Source organism: Artemia sp. Qi Xiang Cuo, chromosome 12, assembly GCF_049724085.1.
Source record: "Artemia sp. Qi Xiang Cuo chromosome 12, ASM4972408v1, whole genome shotgun sequence".
Taxonomy (NCBI): domain Eukaryota; kingdom Metazoa; phylum Arthropoda; class Branchiopoda; order Anostraca; family Artemiidae; genus Artemia; species Artemia sp. Qi Xiang Cuo.
Window position 1 is genome coordinate 27,141,822 of NC_142805.1, and position 21,655 is coordinate 27,163,476.

Sequence of the window (21,655 nt, forward strand, 5' to 3'; positions counted from 1 at the left end):
ATAGCAAAGTATAACAAAAACGTGTTAGTACAAGAAGCACCTAAAAAGAAAAACAACTGCCTCTTTTATTAATTACAGTCGACTCTCGATAACTCGAAAACCTCTATATTTCGAATTATTTTCAATCCCCTTGGAAAAACCTGTCTAAGTCGAAGAAATTAGCGTAAAGAGCGAGTTACTGAAGAGGGAGCTCCCCCGTCATATACGTAATAATTTCTGTTAGTTTTTAGTTTTAATGTTACTCCTTACTTTCAGTTGAAAAAAGACTTGTTTTTTATTTAATTTCAGATCGTTTTTAAACTATGCCGGGAGATCTGGCTCCCCTCCATGAAAAATTCTCTTCCCCCACGAAGAATTCATCCATGGAAAGATCCTCCCACGTACCCTCCTCCCCCCTCCCGCTTGTGATTCACTAAAATAGACTTACGCGATTGTCCTCTATCAAAGAAAAGGAACCAAAAATTAATACAATATCAATAAGGTAGTCACAGTTATATTAATGATATACACAGTTGTATGAGAAATCTATGTTCGAAAGAGAGAAAATAGAAATATTAGAAAGTAATTGCCAATATTTGAAAAAATAAACAAAATAAACACATCAGGAGTAAGAGAGAAAGGAAAAAGAAAAGCAAAAATTTAATGGTAAAATTGGCCAGAAAATATTATATCTTTTTAAACGAACAATACTTGCATACATAGGCCTACATGTGTAATTTTTTTTTCAAAGATGGCACTATAATTGTTTGTGAATACTGGCATACTACTATTTTTCGGCATTAAAAAATGGTCTGGATAGATTACGACTGGAAAAATTCGGTTAGGGCCTTAATCAAAATTGGGAACATTTTTCATATGAGTAACGTCACAAATACCCAGACATCCAATACCGTAATGGTTTTACTTTTAACAGCCAATAAAAAAAAATTAAAATTGTTTTCTGAAAGCGACATAAAACCCGTCTTTCTTTTCACTGAGCGAAGTTCAGTCCCTGGTACTTTTTAATAAAAAGAAAAATAGATAAACAAAAAAAAAACCTTCATTGACACCACGACAAACTTGCCCATGTATAAGGGCGTAACCCTATATAATTGCCAGATAGCAGAGAAAAGCAAAAAAAAAAAAAAAAAAATAAAAGAAGAGGCAATAGCTGTTATAGTCGTGATCAATGGCTGCAAATTTTGAACAAAATTTATAGCATCTATAAAAAAAAAAAATTAATGACAATTTGTTATCAATCAAGCCTCATCAGAAGTATACCAACACCGTATTAGGGTTTATACATCACTCTTTATTTTCAACAAAAAAAAATAATGTTTTCTTATTTTTAATATAAAGCATTTCTAATCAAACAAAATAGTTGGCTTCCAAGGCCGTGTCTAGGGGCCTTGATCTAGGGGCCTTTTAGCTACGCATAAAGATGGATAATTGATTTTTTTTTTTTATACGACTTAATAGGTAATAGAAAATGACTTTACCAAACACTTGTGCACCAATAGGCATCATTTGCTGAACCCCAACTTGTTGAAGAGCTGCGGCCGGGATAATTTGAACATTGCCAATACCAGGGATATGTTGGACTGGGTAGTTTTGCGCTATATTGGGTATTTGGGTTTGCCGAAGTTGACCCGCTGGAATTAATGTCATACCATTGATTTGACCTAAGGAGGAAGTAAGTCTGAAAAACGTATACAAAAAACTCAAATTCACAGCAACAACAAGAAAAATAGGCGTAACTCTGATAGGATAAAGGGGATTCGATACTTTAAAGAATCACCCCATTTTGTCCGTTAAAAAATTTTAGTTTGTGTAGCCATACTATTTAGAATTGAATGGGCGGTCTTGCCATAACTTGTAGAGTTCAAATACGAGACCCGAATAAACGACAGAAAACAAAAAGCCGACATTCACTTTCCTGGAAATCTTAGAAAAATCATTTAACTTCTCCCGAATGTGCCAGAAATAGAGATATCCAGGTTAAATAAACTTGCATCATTGGAAAGTGTGAATTTCGTTTTCTGGATTGAACGGAACAGAATCTCTTTTTTAAAGTTCAAGAAAGAGCCATCCCTAAAAGAGTCTAGGATATCTACTCGGAAAACATCAAAACCAGCTCAAAAGAAATATCATTTGAATAAATTGACAACTTAGGTAGTTCCCTGTTGTGAAAACCGCCCTTGATTGAAAACCTTGCCAATACCGGATACACATTATTATGCTGCATGCACACCGAATACACAGCACTCTTCTAAACAATTAGTAATAGAATATACGTTTCCTTTATTTTGAACTAGCCCCTCGTTAGCTTTTCCAACTGTTGACACATTTAAGTTCGCCTATCAATTTTTACCAAATTCACTTTGGGGTTCCAAATGAGGATGGGAATCTTGCTAATGACCCTTTGTATTTGAGACGGTCAGCCGACACTGAGACTCCCAAAATTATTTTTAAGGTATAAAATCCCTTTAACAAAGAGGGATAAATTTTTTAGCTGCATAAGCCAGGTAAATTTTAAGATCCTTGGGTTTGATTGAGCATTTATAAATGAATGACAGATAGGGTAGCATACAGTTAAACTGAACAAGAATAGAGGGAGTCAGTGTTACCAACACGGCACAAATTGTACCGTTTTTGGTAAGATTTAGAGGTCGTGGCACAATGCAGTATATCTGAAAATTTGTTGGTACTATACAAATTTCCCAGTACTTTTTGGTTTTACTTGCTCCTTTTGACTTGGATATCTGTTCAAATTTTCAAGTATTCTTTGTATGGCAAATTTTTAACCTGCTGTCCAGATAATACAAATTCATGTGTAGCGGTATAATTTTAGAGGGAAAACTGGTAGTTTATTTCGAAGTATTGGCAACGCTGGAGACAGTCCTGTCATCATGTAATACTTAGCAACGTTATTGAAGAAAATCATTTGGTACGACTTTATTAGGAGTACGTTCCCAGAGGAAATTTGAATTTAATACGGATTTACTTCAAATTTAATACGGATGAACTGCGAATCGGGAATGGTTTATTAACTAATGCCTTACGATTATTAAATATGATTAATTTTGATGAGTAATGAGTAAAATATAAAAAACACGTGTTAATGCCTTAAAGTACAAAGGACATTAAGACGAAAACATTTTTGCCACCTGGCTCTATCTTAGGTCTGTCGATACATGAAAACTAGGATTTTTATGATTTTTCTTTCGGTTGTTACACAATACTGAAGGTCAGTTTGCGTGCGGCAAGTGTCACCAGCGTTTCCAAACCAAACCCTGAAAACCAATATGCGGAAACTAATTTGGTAAATTCAATAATGTTTTTCGCAGTTAGAAATTGAAAGATATTGCAGAAATCTACAAAAAAAATTATTTAAAGACCTGTCTGAGCTTCCATGACGCAATATTTCACACTTATCCTCCATCAAGCCCGTACCCAGGATTGTTTTTTCGGAAGGGGGTTTACTCAAATATTTTTTTCGGGGGGGGGGGGGGGGAGAACAAAAAAAAACTACAGCCTCGTCCTCTATGGTGTACTCTAATTGTTTATCTTGCATCTAATGCTATCCAAAGGGGGATTTCAACCTTTGTTTATTACACTTGAATGTTTCATGTATTTATTTCTGTCACTGGCTTCTAAAGTGAAATAATAAACTTATTATGTGTGCTTTATGTGATAGAAGTTAAGCAATACAAGTGACACTTGTGGAATAAATATTTGGAAGGGATAAATATAGCTGAGTGGGATAGTTGGTCTTTCCAAAAAGATGCTCTTGTAGCTATACCAACAACTAATAATTTGAAGAACTGAATAATTTTAATAATAAACAAATTAATGCCTATCTTAGAGTTTAAGGTATTCCATGATACATCTACTTCTTTCCAATTCCTATTTGCTAATAACATGTTAGGATTAGCCTATATTTTAATCATACAATCGCTGGATTTTTACCTAGCTACTGCCAATTAATGGCTGTGTTTTACTTCTGCTATAGCAATTGGAAAAGTTACACTTTCTAGAGCTCTATGATAATACATTTTTTTGGCTCATTTTCTGCTGATTTTTAACACATTCTTTATTTTTAAAATTGATGGACAATTGGAAGAACAACTTGAAAATTTTCTTTATTAAAAACTAAATTCCTAGTTTTTCCTATTTCTTAAGACTGATATTTTTTATTTATTCATATTTTACTACAATTTTATTTTATATTTTTATATAAATATTTTGTTATATAATTTTGTTTATGAATATTTCATTTTTATATAATCATACTATTATTTTATTTATAATACGTAATTTTCCTATTTTTAGGGCGTATGGTTGTGTACGTTTCCACTTAATCAGTTTAAAGAATCAGGTTTAATTTTAGTGTCCTTGGTACTTTGACACCCATTAATCCTCATAAATTTGGTTTTATCCAGCTTCGCTCTTCATTGGCTATTTTAGAAATTTCGTCATAGCTATTTGTATTAAAATGATTTACCTTATCTTACTCAATTCTTAGGTTGGGCCAAACCCACCTGACTTATCAGTTAAAACCAGCCTCAGCCAATATATACTTATCGAGAATTTTGAATGACACATGTACTTACATACATGAAAAGAAAACCTTTAATTAATATCTATAGTTTTGTTTCAATGTAGTGGAAATAAACTACTGAAAAAGGCATGAAAAAAATTGACCTGCCAAACTTCAAAGATTTAAAATTTGATGGAAGTTGGCTTTGACACCCTCTAAAACTGTATATAGATTGTATAACAGTAAGTTCACAGCTGATGATTTTTGGCACTTCATTATCGGTGCGTACAAACAGCTCCTCCCACTTACTCTTCCATTAGCGGGTTAGTATGTATTTGTCATTCACTGAAAAATGGTATCAAATTGTATTATTCGTAATTGCGAAAGCAGTAAGAAACTTGGTGAGCCGGCGAAGTGGTTTGCAACTGTCCCATCTCACAGGTATGACTCAATTTATATACAAATTATGAATTAATCTATTATCTATATACAGTGGGCTTAACTGATTGGCCTACATGGGCACCCATATGGGGGGGGGGGGGCAGGGCATGATGCTACCTTATTTTTATATTTTTGTTCTGAGATTTCTATTATATAGCATTAAAAGTAGCAATTAGACGAAGTTTGCCCCCCCCCCTGGAATTCAGCTTATGGGCGCCCATGTTGGCCTATGTAGGATTTCTAAAAAGGGGGCGGGGGTTGATAAAATTTGTGAAAATAAGGAAATGGCTTAAAAGCTTATTCAAGGTGATAGTGAAGTATTCGAAGAAACTTATTCTTTTATGCCAGAAAAGGCCTACGAGCAGACAAGCCTGAATTTATCCAACCTTATACAATAATTTCTGGTCGTTTTGAGTTTGATTCATTTGATCTGCCATTAGCGGTCCAATTATCCTGGAACACGTATCTTGGTAGAAACCTTCTCAAAATGCCTTTGAAACCAACTCGAGACTTCGAAACCTACTTGTAATTCCTAAAAACATCTAATAATAACATTGCACTTCTAATTACCGATTTTCATATATGTATTGAAATAAACTAATTAAAAATTAGATTCTTTAAAATTTAGTGTTACAACGTCGAAGCCAAGTTTCGCGTACAAGAGAAATCTGAGTTGTCTACCCGTGAAAAGATCTAATCTCGCTTATGTTTTTACGTTCTCCGGAGCATTCGCATCTCGGTCCGGGTTTTTATAATGGGTGAGATAGGGAAAGATCATGCTGTCTATTATTTATATACTGTGCCCTTAAATATACTTTTACTCACACTCTAAATATCTTACACACTGGCTCCAAACGCTTACACTGTTTTTGAGAAAAAAAAGTTCTTGCCACAAATACTGAACATTACCAAGCAAGGCCGTATCCAAGGGGTTGCCGAGTTTGACCCCCCCCCCCTCCCGAAATTTTCATCCGACTCGTAAAAAAGTCATAATATATATATATATATATATATATATATATATATATATATATATATATATATATATATATATATATATATATATATATATATAGTTGTATTCTTGAATTTTTTTTTTTATAAATTTGTGTACTCTGTCTTTACTTCCAAGAATCAACATGACAGTTTGTCATGTCCTAGTTAGTTATAGTCAATTTGGAGAATTCGAGACGCTGAAAAATATTCTTTTTTTCTGATTAAACTAGCAATTTTCTACCCTTAAAAGAATGGCATTCCTTTCTGATGTCATTCTTTTTTCCTCTGTACATTTTAATAAATCTGCAATTCCTGGAAGGATTATTTTTAGCGGTACGTTCTTAGAACAAAACTTGAGCCGTTGATTAGATTTAGCAGAAATAAATTTGACAATCCAACGATAATGCAAGGAAATACAAAATATCACAGGGTCGACTGAACTAGTAACTTACCACCAACAGAAATCTGATGCACTTGTGAAGCTTCTACGTTTTGGGGCCTCGATGTTGGCTCATTCTGAGACTCCCCACTTTCATCATCACTCTAAATAAAAAAGCAAATATTTAAAAAAGCGATCATTAATTAAACAATTCAATATTTGTAACACCATCTACTATCACTACTACTAATAACAACACACCGTGCACAAAGCCTCCTGAGGCCGACACTACGCATGCTACTCCTCTATTCCAGTCTGTTCAAAGCCTCACAAATCAATTCCCCTTTAAGCTCCAATATCCTGTCGTGTGACCTCTTTCAAGCTCATTCGAGGAAGTCCTGTGTTTCGTTTCATCCAGGATAGAGGTCCTAAAATGCAACCCCTCTTCTAGTTATCCTATTGGCCCTGTTGAGATCCCTTACTTCCATCGGAACAGACACCCTAGTCTTTTCAAACCCTCACACATCAATCCCCCTCCCCGCTTTTAAGCTTCAATATGCTTTCTTATGACCACTTCCCAGTCCATTCATGGAAGTCCTGTGTTCCGTTTCACCCCGGATGGAGGGCTTAAAAGGCATTATCCTATTGGCCCTATTGAGATCTGATACTACCATAGGAACAGATCAACCAGTCTGTTCAACGCCTCACAAATCGATCCCCTCCCCCCGCTTTTAAGCTTCAATAGACTTTCTTATGACCACTTCCCAGTCCATTCAAGGAAGTCCCGTGTTTCGTTTCACCCCGGATGGAGGGCTTAAAAGGTATTATCTATTGGCCCTATTGAGATCTGCTACTACCATCGGAACAGATCAACCAGTCTGTTCAAAGCCTCTCACATCAATTCCCTTTCCCCGCTTTTAAGTTCCAATGTCCTTTCTTATGACCTATTCCCAGTCCATTCAAGGAAGTCATGTGTTTTGTTTCACCCTGATGGAGGGCTTAAAAGGTAACCTTTCTCCTAATCATCCTATAGGCCCTACTAAAACCGGAACAGATTGACCAGTCTGTTCAAAGCCTTGCACATCAAACCACTCCTTGAAGCTTCAAAATCCTTTCTTATGACTTCTCCCCAGCCCATTTCAGGATGTCATGTGGTTTGTTTCACCCCAGATTGAATACCACTCATAATGAAGCAGAGCTGAGCAAACTTAATTGGTATACTAAGAGTTATCAGCATATTAAGAGCAATATAGAGACCTCAGTAACAAAAAGTAGCCAAGTCCAGAAAAGTTACTGAACCAAATGGCTTACTTACAAATTACTTTCCAAATTGCTGTGCTTTTTGCTTTTTACAAATAGCAAAAAAGCTGTGAAATAGATTCTAGAATGCACAAGCCCTTGCCCTTGCACCATTTTGGTCTCTTCTTACTGCTTCAGAAATTAGGGATATACGGAAGTGTTTCTACAAGTATGCGAAATATTGGCTAAGGCTGCCTCTCTGGACTAATAACAGCTCACTATACTTGCGGTATGAAGTTGCAAGTCCAGTGTCCGCGGTACAGAAAAGAAATGAGAGATATCGGAGGCAGATTATTGGTGAAAGCACCTCTGAAATTGTCCGTCTTTGATAATATGTTTGTTATTACATATAATTGCCCCTATTTGTAATTTTTTTTTCTTATTGTCTGTTCTTCTCTGTTTTGGTTCTGTTTGTATTTGTCAGAATTTATTTGTTTTTTTTTCCATTTTCTTTCTTTATACTCCATCAGTGTTGTATTTTCAATTTATGATGGGCAATAAATTTATACATACATGCATACAAGATATATCTACAACACTGCTAGTAATGCTACTAAGAACTACTAACAACTGAATGCAGCACTAAGCCGCAGGAGGCCAACACAGCTAAGTACAAAATCGGATTATTATATTCTAATATTTTTGTAAAAATTTAAAAACATAGTTTTTCCCTTTAAACTTTTACTATCGAGTTAAACACACGTAATAGCTATCATCCCTGAATCACCTTATAATGAAGAATTTTTCCACTTGACTGTTTTTCCCAAAACTCGTCTTTAAGCTTTCGGTTATTTTGGACTAGGGTTCACTCTTTACTAGTTTGCAACTATTGCTGCAACCATGGTCTTTGTACAATTTGGGTGATGAAACTGAGAAATTGTAGAAATAACAATTTGCTACAAGTACCCTGATACTTTTCTGCTATAAGCATTGAAAAATAAAACAAAACAGAGCCAACATTTCATAAAAAAAAAGATTAAAAGAACAAATTTACAATTATATTAAAAAAAGAGTCGATGAAAGAACGGTTATGGATGAAAATAACTCCAACTTACTTCCATCTTAAAAACAGCTTAAGAAATAAAAAAAAAAATAATAGCTGTGTTTTCACTACTATTGCGTTTTTTGCCGCCACTTTTGCGAAACTACACACAGGGATTCTTACATATAGAACATCATAAAGTCAAGGAAATCAAGCAATCAAGGAAAAAGTTAAAATACAAATCAAAGTGTATTCTCTGAAGCTCTTTTTTGTATGCGTGTGTGTATGGGGGGGGGGGGGGGGGGCTTGCAAATTCTTCAAGACAACAAAAACCATGCAAACTATACGAAAACTAGAAAATAATATGGGCCGAATTAAAAAAGCACAGTATTTTTTCTTTGTGAGCTCAGCCTATATACATGACTGACAAAAGAGATGAAAGGAATAAAAGCCTTACGGGATGCAAACCTCTTATAATTGTAGAAACTCATAAATTCTTGGTATTTAGTCTACTATAGGCTTTTTTCTGCGACAATTTGGATTCTTGGTTGACAATCCAGATTGCAAGAAATAACGTTTCCTGTGACAATCTTGATTGTGACAACCGGTTTTCCTTCGACGATCCCATTATTATTATGAGGATAATCAATCTATATTATTATTATTAGGATAATTATTATATTAGGATATTCGAATTATTACTAGGATAATCAAAACGAGAATCTTGGTTGATAGCGGGATTATCAACTGAAATTATAAAACCAGCGGCAAAATTCAAAAATTCTGACCAAGGGCGTATCCAGGATTTTGTTCGGAGGGGGGGGGGGGGAGTACGCAAAAAAGCTTTAAAACGCATCAAAATTCGTTATGTGCATTTTTGTAACGTTTTTAGGAGCCGGACCATTTTTTGGGGGGAGGGGGGGATAAACCTCTTAACCCCAAAATACTCCGTACTTGGAATAGTGAATTGGAAGATGCTGAATGGAAATTGTTTACTTTTTTATTCATCCTATTTGCAACCGTTTGTTTTCAGTAAAAGAACAATGGACAGTGAAACTAACATCTGATCGTTTGAAAAAAAAAACGTGGCTCAATGATCAGCAAAAAATGAGCTAAATACACATGGCTCCAAACAGTTTAAGAGAGTGTACCTTTGCTTTGGAGGTTTGGTTGTCTTTGGGAGTTTTAATATTATTTATTTTCATAGTTTAATATGGCAACACTGACAGAACCGTGCTACTACCCTAAAAACTTCATAACCTTGAAACAACATAACAAAAATTTAAAAATCACGGTTTTACGGTATGAAGAGACCTTAGATGCGTATTATTATTTTATTTTATTCTTTTCGACTGAATTTCAATAGGTTGGTCGAAAATGTCATTTGAATTTTTTTTAGTTTATTTCTATTTAACTTCAAAATGCTATGAAAAAAAATTAAATTTTATAGATTATCTCGATTTAAATTTAATAGGTCCTTTGAAAAAAAAAACTCCCAAAAATTCAGTTAGGAGAAAAACCGGTTTAGGCTAATCAAAAAAACAACAACAAAAAGCATGCTACTAAAGCAACTTACCTGACTGCTTTCGGATGGGGAGGGGGGTTGATGAGCAACCTCTGATTGCTGGTTTGAATTTGTGGCTGGTGCTGGAATGCTCGCAACAGTTGCAATTTGAAAAGTCTGCACTCCGTTTGGGGTAACAAATTGTGCAAGCTGTGGTGACGGAACCTGAAATTACCAGAAAATATGAACCAATAAATAATTTTAACCCAATTTAATTTGACAAAGAAATTTTTACAATACAAAACAAAGATTATGCTGAATAAAATATGTTTAAATTCCAAGGATTTTGAAAATGAAACCAGATCGTTTGATTTTTTGCAATGGAGATTTACACTATCATATAGATCTTAAAAATCGGGAATTTAATTTTTAGCGAAAGAGACCTCCATATCAACTTCTTCAAGACGCAGGTGGTTGTTACGTAATATGGTTTGTTTTCTTCAGGATGTAAGTGTTAGCTCGGTAATAGGGAATATTTTCTTCGAGATGCAAGTGCTTGTTACGTAATAGGGTTTGTTTTCTAAGAGATGCAGGTGTATGTTACATAATATAGTGTTTTTACACGCTGTCAAATTAAACTAACTAATTCTGTTTATTTAGTTCCATAGTTCAACGTGGGAACACTGCCCTGAAAGTTATGCAGTTTTTGATAGTAGCGGTCACCGCATTTACGGAGGTGAAAAATCAGCTAAAGTTAAGGTAGAAAATATAGCTCAAAGCAGCTCAAGATGATATAGTTTTCCTTTGAAGGTTCAACGGAATCAACAGACGGTTAATATTTAAATTTCTACGGGGGAAAAGCGCTGTCAAACTGAACTAACTAATTATGTTTATTTAGTTTTACAGTTCAACGTGGCAACACTGCCGTGAAAGTTATGCAGTTTTTGATACTAGCGGTCACCGCATTTACGGAGGTGAAAAATCAGCTAAAGTTAAGGTAGAAAATATAGCTCAAAACAGATCAAGATGATACAGTTTTCCTTTGAAGATTCAACAGAATCAGCAGACGGTTAATGTTTAAATTTCTACAAGGGAAAAGCACTGTCAAATTGAACTAACTGATAATGTTTATTTAGTTTCACAGTACAACGTGGCAACACTGCCCTGAAATTTATGCAGGTCTTGATAGTAGCGGTCACCGTATTTACGGAGGTGAAAAATCAGCTAAAGTTAAGGTAGAACATGTAGATCAAAACAGCTTAAGATGATATAGTCTTCCTTTGAAGATTCAACAGAATCAACATACGGTTAATATTTGAATTTCTACGGGGGAAAAGCGCTGTCAAATTGAAATAACTAATTATGTTTGTTTAGTTTCACAGTTCAACGTGGCAACACTGCCCAGAAAGTTATGCAGTTTTTGATAGTAGCGGTCACATCATTTACGAAGGTGAAAAATCAGCTAAAGTTAAGGTAGAAAATATAGCTCAAAACAGCTCAAGATGATATACTTTTCCTTTGAAGGTTCAACAGAATCAACAGACGGTCAATATTTAAATTTCTACGGGGGAAAAGTGCTGTCAAAGTGAACTAACTAAATGTTTACTTAGTATCACAGTTCCACGTGGCAACACTGCCCTGAAAGTTATGCAGTTTTTGATAGTAACGGTCACCGCATTTACGGAGGTGAAAAATTGGCTAAACTTAAGGTAGAAAATATAGCTCAAAACAGCTCAAAATGATATAGTTTTTCTTTGAAGATTCAACAGAATCAACAGAGGGTTAATATTTAAATTTCTACGGGGGAAAAGCGCTGTCAAAGTGAACTAACTAATTATGCTTATTTAGTTTCACAGTTCAAAGTGGCAACACTGCCCTGAAAGTTATGCAGTTTTTGATAGTAACGATCACCGCATTTACGGAGGTGAAAAATCGGCTAAACTTAAGGTAGAAAATATAGCTCAAAACAGCTCAAAATGATATAGTTTTTCTTTGAAGATTCAACAGAATCAACAGAGGGTTAATATTTAAATTTCTACGGGGGAAAAGAGCTGTCAAAGTGAACTAACTAATTATGCTTATTTAGTTTCACAGTTCAAAGTGGCAACACTGCCCTGAAAGTTATGCAGTTTTTGATAGTAACGATCACCGCATTTACGGAGGTGAAAAATCGGCTAAACTTAAGGTAGAAAATATAGCTCAAAACAGCTCAAAATGATATAGTTTTTCTTTGAAGATTCAACAGAATCAACAGAGGGTTAATATTTAAATTTCTACGGGGGAAAAGCGCTGTCAAATTGAACTAATTAATTATGTTTATTTAGTTTCACAGTTAAATGTGGCAACACTGCCCTGAAAGTTATGCAGTTTTTGATAGTAGCGGTCCCGCATTTACGGAGGTGAAAAATCAGCTAACGTTAAGGTAGAAAATGTAGCTCAAAACAGCTCAAGATGATATAGTTTTCCTTTGAAGATTCAACAGAATCAACAGACGGTTAATATTTCAGCAAAATCAGGTTCTGTCGAAAGGATTGAAATTTTCGATAGCCCCTTCGAAAATACCTTATAGTGAAATTATCGCGAACACAGAGGGGGCATTTCATGACTCTCGTGCGGATATTGGAGATATTGCTGAGGTTAGCGCACATTTTGTTGAAACCTTGTTGGATTCGCCTTCTGTTAATAATCCAAATTTAAAAAATTTTAGTAAAAATGAACACTTGGTCTTACACACACTACATAAAGATCATTCCAGGATGATTACAAAAGCTGATAAAGGCAATACTGTTGTTGTATTAGATTCAGATGATTACAACAAAAAATTCAGAGACATTTTAAGTGATTCTAACAAATATGTACAACTACCAACTAATCCCAAAAATAAATTTATCAAGGAAGTCTGAAGACAGCTTTCTTATCTAAAAGAAAAGGTGAAATTACAGATCAGTTGCACAAAAGATTTTACCCACGTTGATGCACATCCCTTCGCTTTTATGGTCTTCCTGGAGTTCATAAGCGCGGTAATCCACTTCGACCAATTGTTTCTTCTTTTAATTCTCCTACAGCAAAAATAGGGAAATTCTTATCAGTTGTATTTCGCCCACTAATTCAGGCTCAAAAATCCTATATTAAAAATTCCGCTGATTTTGTTTCCAAGGTAAAGCAAGCAAATTCTTGTACGAGGTTTAACCTCTCGTATTTGGTTTAACCGAAAGGTTAAACCAAATACAAGAATTGGCAGTTTTGATGCAGATTCAATGTATACCAATTGTGATCCTCAAAAGGCCGAACTGATTTTGGAGCATAAACTTAATTCTAACCCATCTATATCAGAAAAATCTACCCTTTCGAATCAGAAACTTCTTTCGCTTACCGCCCTTTGTAACAGAACTTCTTTTTTACTTTCATTATAGAGGCATTTTTATAGACAGAAATATGAGCTTTCAATGGGCACCCTCTTGTCTTTAATACCGGCTGATATCTCCATGAACGACCTTGAAGAAAGGGCTAGTTTGCAAAATTCTTGTTAACTTGGTTTTTGGATTCGTATTAAAGAGGATATTTTTTATTCCGGAGAACAAAGTGATTAGTCTCGGGGTTCTTTTCTTCACTTGCTCAACTTCTTGGATCCAAAACTCAAATTTACTCAGGAATCAGAGATAGAGAGGCGTCTTTCTTTCCTAGATGTTCTGGTGCACCGAAATGATTCTTGTTTCGAGTTTGGTGTCTATAGAAAACCCAGACATAATGACCGTTACTTAAATTATTCATCTAATCATTCTCCTGCTGTGAAAAGAGGAGTTGTCACTTCTCTAGTTTATATAGCATTGAAAGTTTGTTCAACAAGCTTCTTGGATTTAGAGCTTAACCACCTTAGAGATATTTTATTTGGGAATGGTTATCCAATTAGTTTAATAAATTCTGTAATTGCAAAACGCATTAAAAGATTATCAGATAGTTCCACAGAAAACACAAATCAAAGGGAAAATTCAGTTCATCTTGGTCAACCATACGTTAAAGGGGTTTCAGACACTTCAAAAAATCTAAGGAAAAATAACATTTACACTTATTATAGACCCAGAAAAACTATCAGGTCCCAAATTTATCAAGATAAAGACCCTATCCCGATAAGTGAAAACTCCGGTGTCTACAGAATTCCTTGTTCATGTGGTCTTTGGTATATCGGAAGACCTGATCAGCGAATAACGGATAGATTAACTCCGGACTCTAGTTCAATTAATAAAGCACTTAAAAAGCGAGAAAAACCAGGAAATTTTTAATCTGTCCTTGCAGAGCACATTTTTGAAAAACCAGACCATACTATTTTGTTTAATCAAGCTAGCCTTATTTCGCTTGACAAAGGTATTGTCCAGCACTACAGAGAAGCTGTTGAAATTTATAAATACCAACATTTAGGTCTAGCTTTAAACAGAGATTCCGGTGATTTAAGAATAAACGAGTCATATTTCGGTTTTCTCAAAAGAGAAGCCGATACTATAGTAATCCCTGAAATACACCTTGCACCACTTTCCCAGTCATATAATCAAACACGTTAACAGCCCCTTAGGTCTCAAAGGGTGTCTGCAAGAAATGCATTAACTAAAATTCGAAGTCAGATGACATAGTTCTCCAACTTATTTAATTGCTGGTTCGTTTTGTTTGTGAGTGAATGAATTGTTTTCATTTCTTTGTCAGTTGTTGGCTAGTATCCGTCGATGGCAGTTCATAGTTTTTTGGTTTTTGTGCAAATCGCGGATATTGGCGAATAACTCGCTTTTATGGTTGTTAGGTATTTGGTTTTAATTTTTTTAATTTTTGGCTTTTATTGAATTTTATTCATCTTTTAAGTTTTTGTTGTTTTTTTTTCTTTGGTTTCTGGGTTCTTTTCACGTTGACTTTCCGCGTTAGATTTTTGTTGTTTTTTTTTTATTCGGCACTTTCCTTGGATACATTATTTCGCTTCGCGCTGAAGAAGAGAGGCGTTTGTCCTCTCGAAATATTCGCTTTGTTTTTTCAGTATTTTAATTTGGCCTATAAAAACCCCAATTTTGCTCGTTTTTCTTTCTTTATGTGCTAACATAACACTAGGGAAATTAAATGATTATGAATTTGGGAGAGTTAATTTTAATGAAATTATAAATAATCCGGATGGCAAAGCCCCCAATATTAATTTCTATAAACATTTTTAGAATATTATTGATAGTATCTTTGTGGAGGAGCTGAGATTTTGGGACTCTGGAGCTCGGTGGGGTGATGCATTCCCGGTAGTGCATCTAAAGGTTCAGGGCCTAAATTCCTCGTTTGATGATATTCAATTATTATGTAGGAATTCGTGCCCTGCAATTATCGATCTCTGTGAAACATTTTTGAGCAAGAAACATCAGGTAGTTTCGGATGTTCCCGGTTATGTATCGATATTTCTTAGTCGTAAGACAGCCCATAAAGGTGGGCTTTGGTTTTACAACTGAAATAATTTTCAGGCTATACTAAGACATAATTTATGTACAAATAATGAAAAGGAGTTTGAGTCACTTTTTATAGAAGTCCCAATCAACGCTAAGGAAAGAGTAATAATAGGCGATGCATATCGTTCTCCAAGTGGGTCTATAACTCAATTTATGGAAACATTGTTAATGTTCTTGGAAAAGTTTTTGGTGAAAAATCCGAAGTTATATTGATGGGTGACTTTAACCTTGACTTTGCGGAACCGTCATCAAGACAGGCTTCTGATCTTTTGTCTTTACTAATTTCGTATTGATTAGCTCCTTGTATAAAGATACCAACAAGGATTTCGAACCAGTCAGCAACATTAGTTGACAATATTTTTTCATCACTACACTCTATTAAGAACGAAGTACTGCTCTCGGATACTTCCGACCATTTGCCAGTTGCAGCCTTGTTTCCAATCCTCCAAAATCTACAAAGATTAGTCCCCCAGGATACACCGAGATTCTGTTGCCCACCAGTGGAGCTGGATAGAACAAAAGAAGATCTGAATACATCTTCATTGGACTATTCATTACCAGATAGTATAAATTTGCGGATTAATAGCAATATTTTTCGCCAGTTCTTTTTAGAATGTTAAGGAGAAACTCACGTCTTATTTTCTAAGAACATCTTCAAAGAGTTTTCGATCAAAAAGATCAACACACATGGCTCCCTGGTTAACATAGGGAGTCCTCAAGTCAATAAATAGGAAGCAGAACCTTTGGAAAAAGTACAAAAGCAGACCAAGTGGTGGTAAATTAGAAGCATTTACATTGTACAGTAATATGCTAAAATCAAATATTCGGTGAGGTAAAATAGTATATGTTATAGAGAGATTCGTTTATTGTGATGAAAATATAAAGAAAACATGGGACATGATTACAGAATTTACTTGGCTATCCAGGAAACTAGAATGTCTTCCTATATCAGTTATGGTATAAGATCAACTTATTACAGAAAAAGGCCAAGTAAGACATCATATGAACAAATTCTTTGCGGTGATAGGGAAAAACTGCTAATAGCGTTTCATATTTGATTAATAGGTCATTTCAACTAGGAGTATTTCCTCAACGTCTTAAATTATCGCGTGTGATAGATCTCTTTAAAGGAGGTAACCGTAAGGATCCTGGGAACTATAGGCCGATCTCTCTTTTGTCAGTGTTCTCTAAGATATTTGAAAGGCCAATGCTCAAACGTCTGGTGAGATTTCTTGAAGCAATTTTTTTTTCCATCAACATCAATTTGGGTTTCGCGCAAAGTATTCTACAGAACATGCTTGTAATAAACTTCTTCAGTTTTTACGACAATTTTTAGATTCTAATCTTATTCCTTCAACCATTTTTATTGATGTAAAGAAAGCTTTTGACAGCCTTACACACAAGATCCTCATTCGTAAACTTTCTCATCGTGGTGTGCGTGGGGAACCATTGTCTTGGTTCTCTCCATGCCTCACTGACAGATCTATTAACATGGAACATACAGACAAGGAAGTTCAAATTGAATACGAAGTACCCCAAGGTTCTATTCTTAGGCCAACCCTCTCGTTGATTTATGTGGATAACCTTTACCGACTTCTGAACATCCCAATCATCAACATTTGCTGTGGAATATGTCACATATGATGTTCTTACACTTTCTTGGTGTTCAAATCTGATTGTCGAAAAGAGCAGGTAGTTTTTGTAGATGACAATACTCTAGATGCTGCAGCTCCGGATGAGTCATCCCTTATTCTAAAGCTTCAAGCAATGACTGAGAAGATACTCAATTGGTTAGACATAAATCAACTAGCTTTAAATGTAAAAAAGTCGTACCTTCTTATTTTTTTTTCCGTACAGTGTGAGCTGCCCCACAAGTACTGCGCTTCCTACACCAAGAGGATCCATAAGTCGCCCCCCGTATCGATATATGCGATTCCTGGGAGTTCTTTTGGACGAAAATTTATCATTTTAAGTGTCACGTTCAAGTAATAAGCGTGAAAATTTCCCGCGGACTTGGAATCATTCGTAAATTAAAGCGTTTATTTCCTTTTCCTATATTCCGTCTTTTATATTTCTCTCTCATTTTCCCTTATATATGTTACTGTTTGTCTGTGTGGATGTCTACATTTCCTTCTGTACTTGCTTCTGTTCATGTTCTTCATGAGAAAGCGGTAAAAGTTCTCCAGTCAGCTACACTCACTCCTGATGATCTCCTTAAGATTAAAGATATTTATGTTATATCTCCATCTTCGATGGCATATCAATTCTTCCACGGAGATCTCCAATGTTGTTTTTCTGGACTACTTAAACTAGTAGGAGAAATAAATTTGTATACAGTTCGAAACTGGGAGGATGTGATGATTCCGGCTACTCCCTCGGTTCGTTCAGACTTTGGTCTGGTCGTGACTGTGGTACGTGCTTGGAACTTGGTTCCTGCTGAGATTCGTCAGTCACGAACACCTGGCTCCTTTAAAAGACATATGAAAAGTTTTTTATTAAAGGGAAAAATTAAATAATTTTTAGTTGTTTTATGGCTTTTTTGGAGGGAGGGTGGGGGGGGGGGGTGGTTGTTTTGTTTTGTTGGCGTTGGACCCTCAAGGATGAAGAGAATTTTATTTTGTTCTTTATTGTCGGGTGATAGGAGGGTCGCTGTTTCGTGTGGAATGTCGGCGAGTTAACTTCTTTTCCTTATATATTTATAAATTAGACATTGTTTAGTATTGTTTATGCCAAGTTTTAATATTATTCTTTTATTCTATGTCGTTTCCCAAATAAAGGACCATTGAGCCCTTTGGGATATTGTTTTTGTTATTGTTATTTATGGAAATAAATGGAACTTGAACTTGAACCATCAAACCAGTTTGGCTTTAAAATTAATATACTACTCGCTTTAATAGGTAATTTAATAAATAATCTGTAATTCCTTACTAAGGGTAATCAGTTATAGTTAATTCTTAAATAATAAGTGATAAACTCGGTGAAATCATAATAATTTAATATTTAAAAAAATAATACATTTCATTAATCCACTTTGGTTTTAAAATTAATGTACTACACGCTTTAATACGTAATTTAACAATTAATTAGTAATCAATTACTACTAAGCACTAATAATAAGTGATAGATTGACTTTAATAATTAACCAACTAATATTAACCAAAAACATTAATCTACTTATGTTTTTAAATATTTTACTTACACTCTGTACCTGCGGTTGGATAACTTGAAATTGACCATTTGGCGTCTGAATAACCTGATGTAGAGAACTTGGTGAAATCACTTGCACTGGTAAGTTCACTGTTTGGTAAACAGTTTGACCAGTCGCAGTGGACACTGGGATTTGAACTGGTATGGTTTGCTGCATCGGTATTTGTACAAAATTTTGTTGCATTGAAGCCTGTGGTCTCACTGTAATGGCCTGACCTAAGACGAATAAAATACTGAGTTAGCCTTTGACAGTCATAAAATACAACTTTGTAAATAATAGCCACACAATGATGATTTTTAAGGCAATTAAATTTTAAGTTATCCCTTATCAGGTTTCAAGTCCTTAAAGCACCAAGGACATCAAAATCAAAATTTTTTACCCCCTGATCCCATATTAAGTCTATTCATAGGTAACAATCGTGATTTTCTAAGATTTTCCAATTCATGCTCGAAAATTATAAAGTTCTTAAGGAAGCATCAAAGTGGATGGGTACCTTACACAGGTGAAAACTGTCGCTGGTTTAAAAAAAATAACTAACCCCATCTAGAGTTTGGCGTTTCCTTTGATTTTTCAAAGCTTCGTAATTACTTCTTTTTCAAAAACTGAGATCGATATTTATTTTACACTAACTTTGCCATTTACAAAAATTTCGCCTACATCGGGAAAAGTCTGAAACCGACAAACGCTAGATGGCCATGGTTTTTTTTTTTTTGTCAAAACAAGCGCCAATTTTTACTCTTGTAAGGTGCCCATACTCTATAAGCGGTAAAATATTTTCGTCAGTGTTGCCGCGTTGAATAGGGAGAGCAAATCAGCAAAATTAATTAGTAAAATTCGACAATGCTTATCATCTGCAAAAATCCAGACATTAACAACGTTTCGATTCCCGAAGATACCTACACCTTCAAGGGAAACGCCTTCTTAGGCAGTTGGTGCCAAATGTGTCTAACTTATTTTTCATCCGCGTTACTTTTTTTTGCCTTTTATGTTTGACATCCGCTACCACCATAGGCGTAGGGAAGGGGGCAGCTGCCCCTTTCCTTAGAAATTCAATTTTACACTAGATACTAACGAGAACTTTTCGTATGTAGGAACTTTTCTGTTGGATGTTCACTGGTAAATGGTTGAAAAGCTGCAAATAAACAGAAATTTCCAAATATCGTTTCCGTTATTGGTATTTACGTTTCGATATTCAATATTGACTTTGGTCTGATATACCGATATATCAATTTTGATACTGAACATCGCTCAACTTAAAACTTTTGAATTGGCTTCTTAGAAGAAGAAGCTGTTATCTAACCATAATGTGATTTGGGTCAAATCACTTTTATGGTGTTTATGTTTTTTGGAAGTACGATAGTTGGTTTATTATATTATAGTATTGCAAAAAGATAATAACAGTATAGTAATCCAAGAAGATTAATATTGAAGCTAACTGATGATTGAAGATTTTTGGTCATTATTGATTTTTTTTTTTTTTTTTTTTTTTTTGCCTTGTGCGCGGCCTTTCTCGTGGCTTACTTTTGTGTTTTGAATGGCTAACAATAGTTTTTTCATTTGATTGCTTTTCGTTTCTGTTTTTCTGTATAATCTGATTGCGACCAATGGATTGTAGAAGGGTATGAAGATCACCCTTCATACCCTTCTAATCATTATTATTTTTATTATTATCATTTTATAATTATTATTATTTTATTATGTATTATAATTAAGGGTATTGATTTGAAAATAATGTGCAGAGAAATGAATTATGTTATGCTTTATTGGTGTTTGAGTTTTTTTTTTTGTTTTTTTTTATCTCAATAAGTAATTGGCTATTGTTATCCGAGTTTGTGATCCGTATATACTCCCCTAATTACATGCCAAGGAACCTTTGGGGGGACTAGCACAGTGTATTATTGTATGTGGATTGATAATGAATAAAATCTTATCTTAATAAAGATTTCAAAAAGTAAGATGGAAATTGGTGACGATGTAAGGTTTTGTGAACTGCCGATGGAACTTCACCCCCCCCCCCTTCATCACAGAATCGGCTGCCCCCCTAGACAAGGTGCTGCCTACACCCATGGCTACCGCTAAAACTACATAACTACGTTTGGAGATCTTTTTCATCAAAATTGAGTTCCCGATTTCCCTAATTTATCCCTGATTATATATCTGGTTGTGTAAGCTTACACATAATCAATTCAAACAATCGAATTAATTTCACTGTCCTTGGTACTTTAGGGCAGAATATAGAAAACTGATAAAATTAAGAAATAAAATTTCTCAAATAATTTATTTGGAATTTTTAAATTAATTTAATCTTTTCCCTTGATTAAAAAAAATTAATCAGAAATCAAATTGGAATTTTTAAGCGCTACTGACAGTCCACGGCCACCAAACAAAAACGACTCTTGTTGATAGAAGAGCATCGCCAAGTGCTGAAAACCATGTTGTGACCAAGATGGGCCCAGGATTGCACAAAACCTCTATTCATGGATGTCCCAGCGACCTCTTGCAGTTTGGTTCTAAGCCAGCTTAAGCACTTCGGTGTAGACTTGAGAGGACATGTGATCCCCGTCCTGCATTGGTATCCGGAATCATTACTTTTCCTGGGGCAAAAATAATTTCAATGATTTAAAGAACACTGAAAATTGGAACTTGGAATGCTACGAAATTAAAAAATGACTATCGTATTGACATTTTGACTGACGAATTCAGACAATTCAAACAGGACTTATTGGTAGTTTCGAAAACCGACGTTCCAAGTGTAGAGAGTATGGAATAATGTGGCAGAGAATTTGTTTATTCGGGATGGAAGTATGGCGTTCATAGACAGAGAGTATGGCTGTTAAGGAATAAGGAAGCTGGTAAGTCTTT

At 35.0% G+C, this 21,655-nt stretch overlaps 1 protein-coding gene across 1 annotated transcript in view; it reads right to left on the reverse strand.

The window, feature by feature from the left end:
* Nucleotides 1-21,655, reverse strand: part of LOC148945950 (uncharacterized) — a 73,263-nt gene that overhangs the window by 15,769 nt on the left and 35,839 nt on the right. Inside the window, exons 5-8 of the mRNA XM_089098498.1 lie at nucleotides 18,785-19,008; nucleotides 10,193-10,345; nucleotides 6,409-6,499; nucleotides 1,479-1,661 (exon numbers count right to left, since the gene is read on the reverse strand). Coding sequence (XP_088954624.1) covers nucleotides 1,479-1,661; nucleotides 6,409-6,499; nucleotides 10,193-10,345; nucleotides 18,785-19,008 — 651 coding nt within the window. The remainder of the gene's footprint in view (nucleotides 1-1,478; nucleotides 1,662-6,408; nucleotides 6,500-10,192; nucleotides 10,346-18,784; nucleotides 19,009-21,655) is intronic.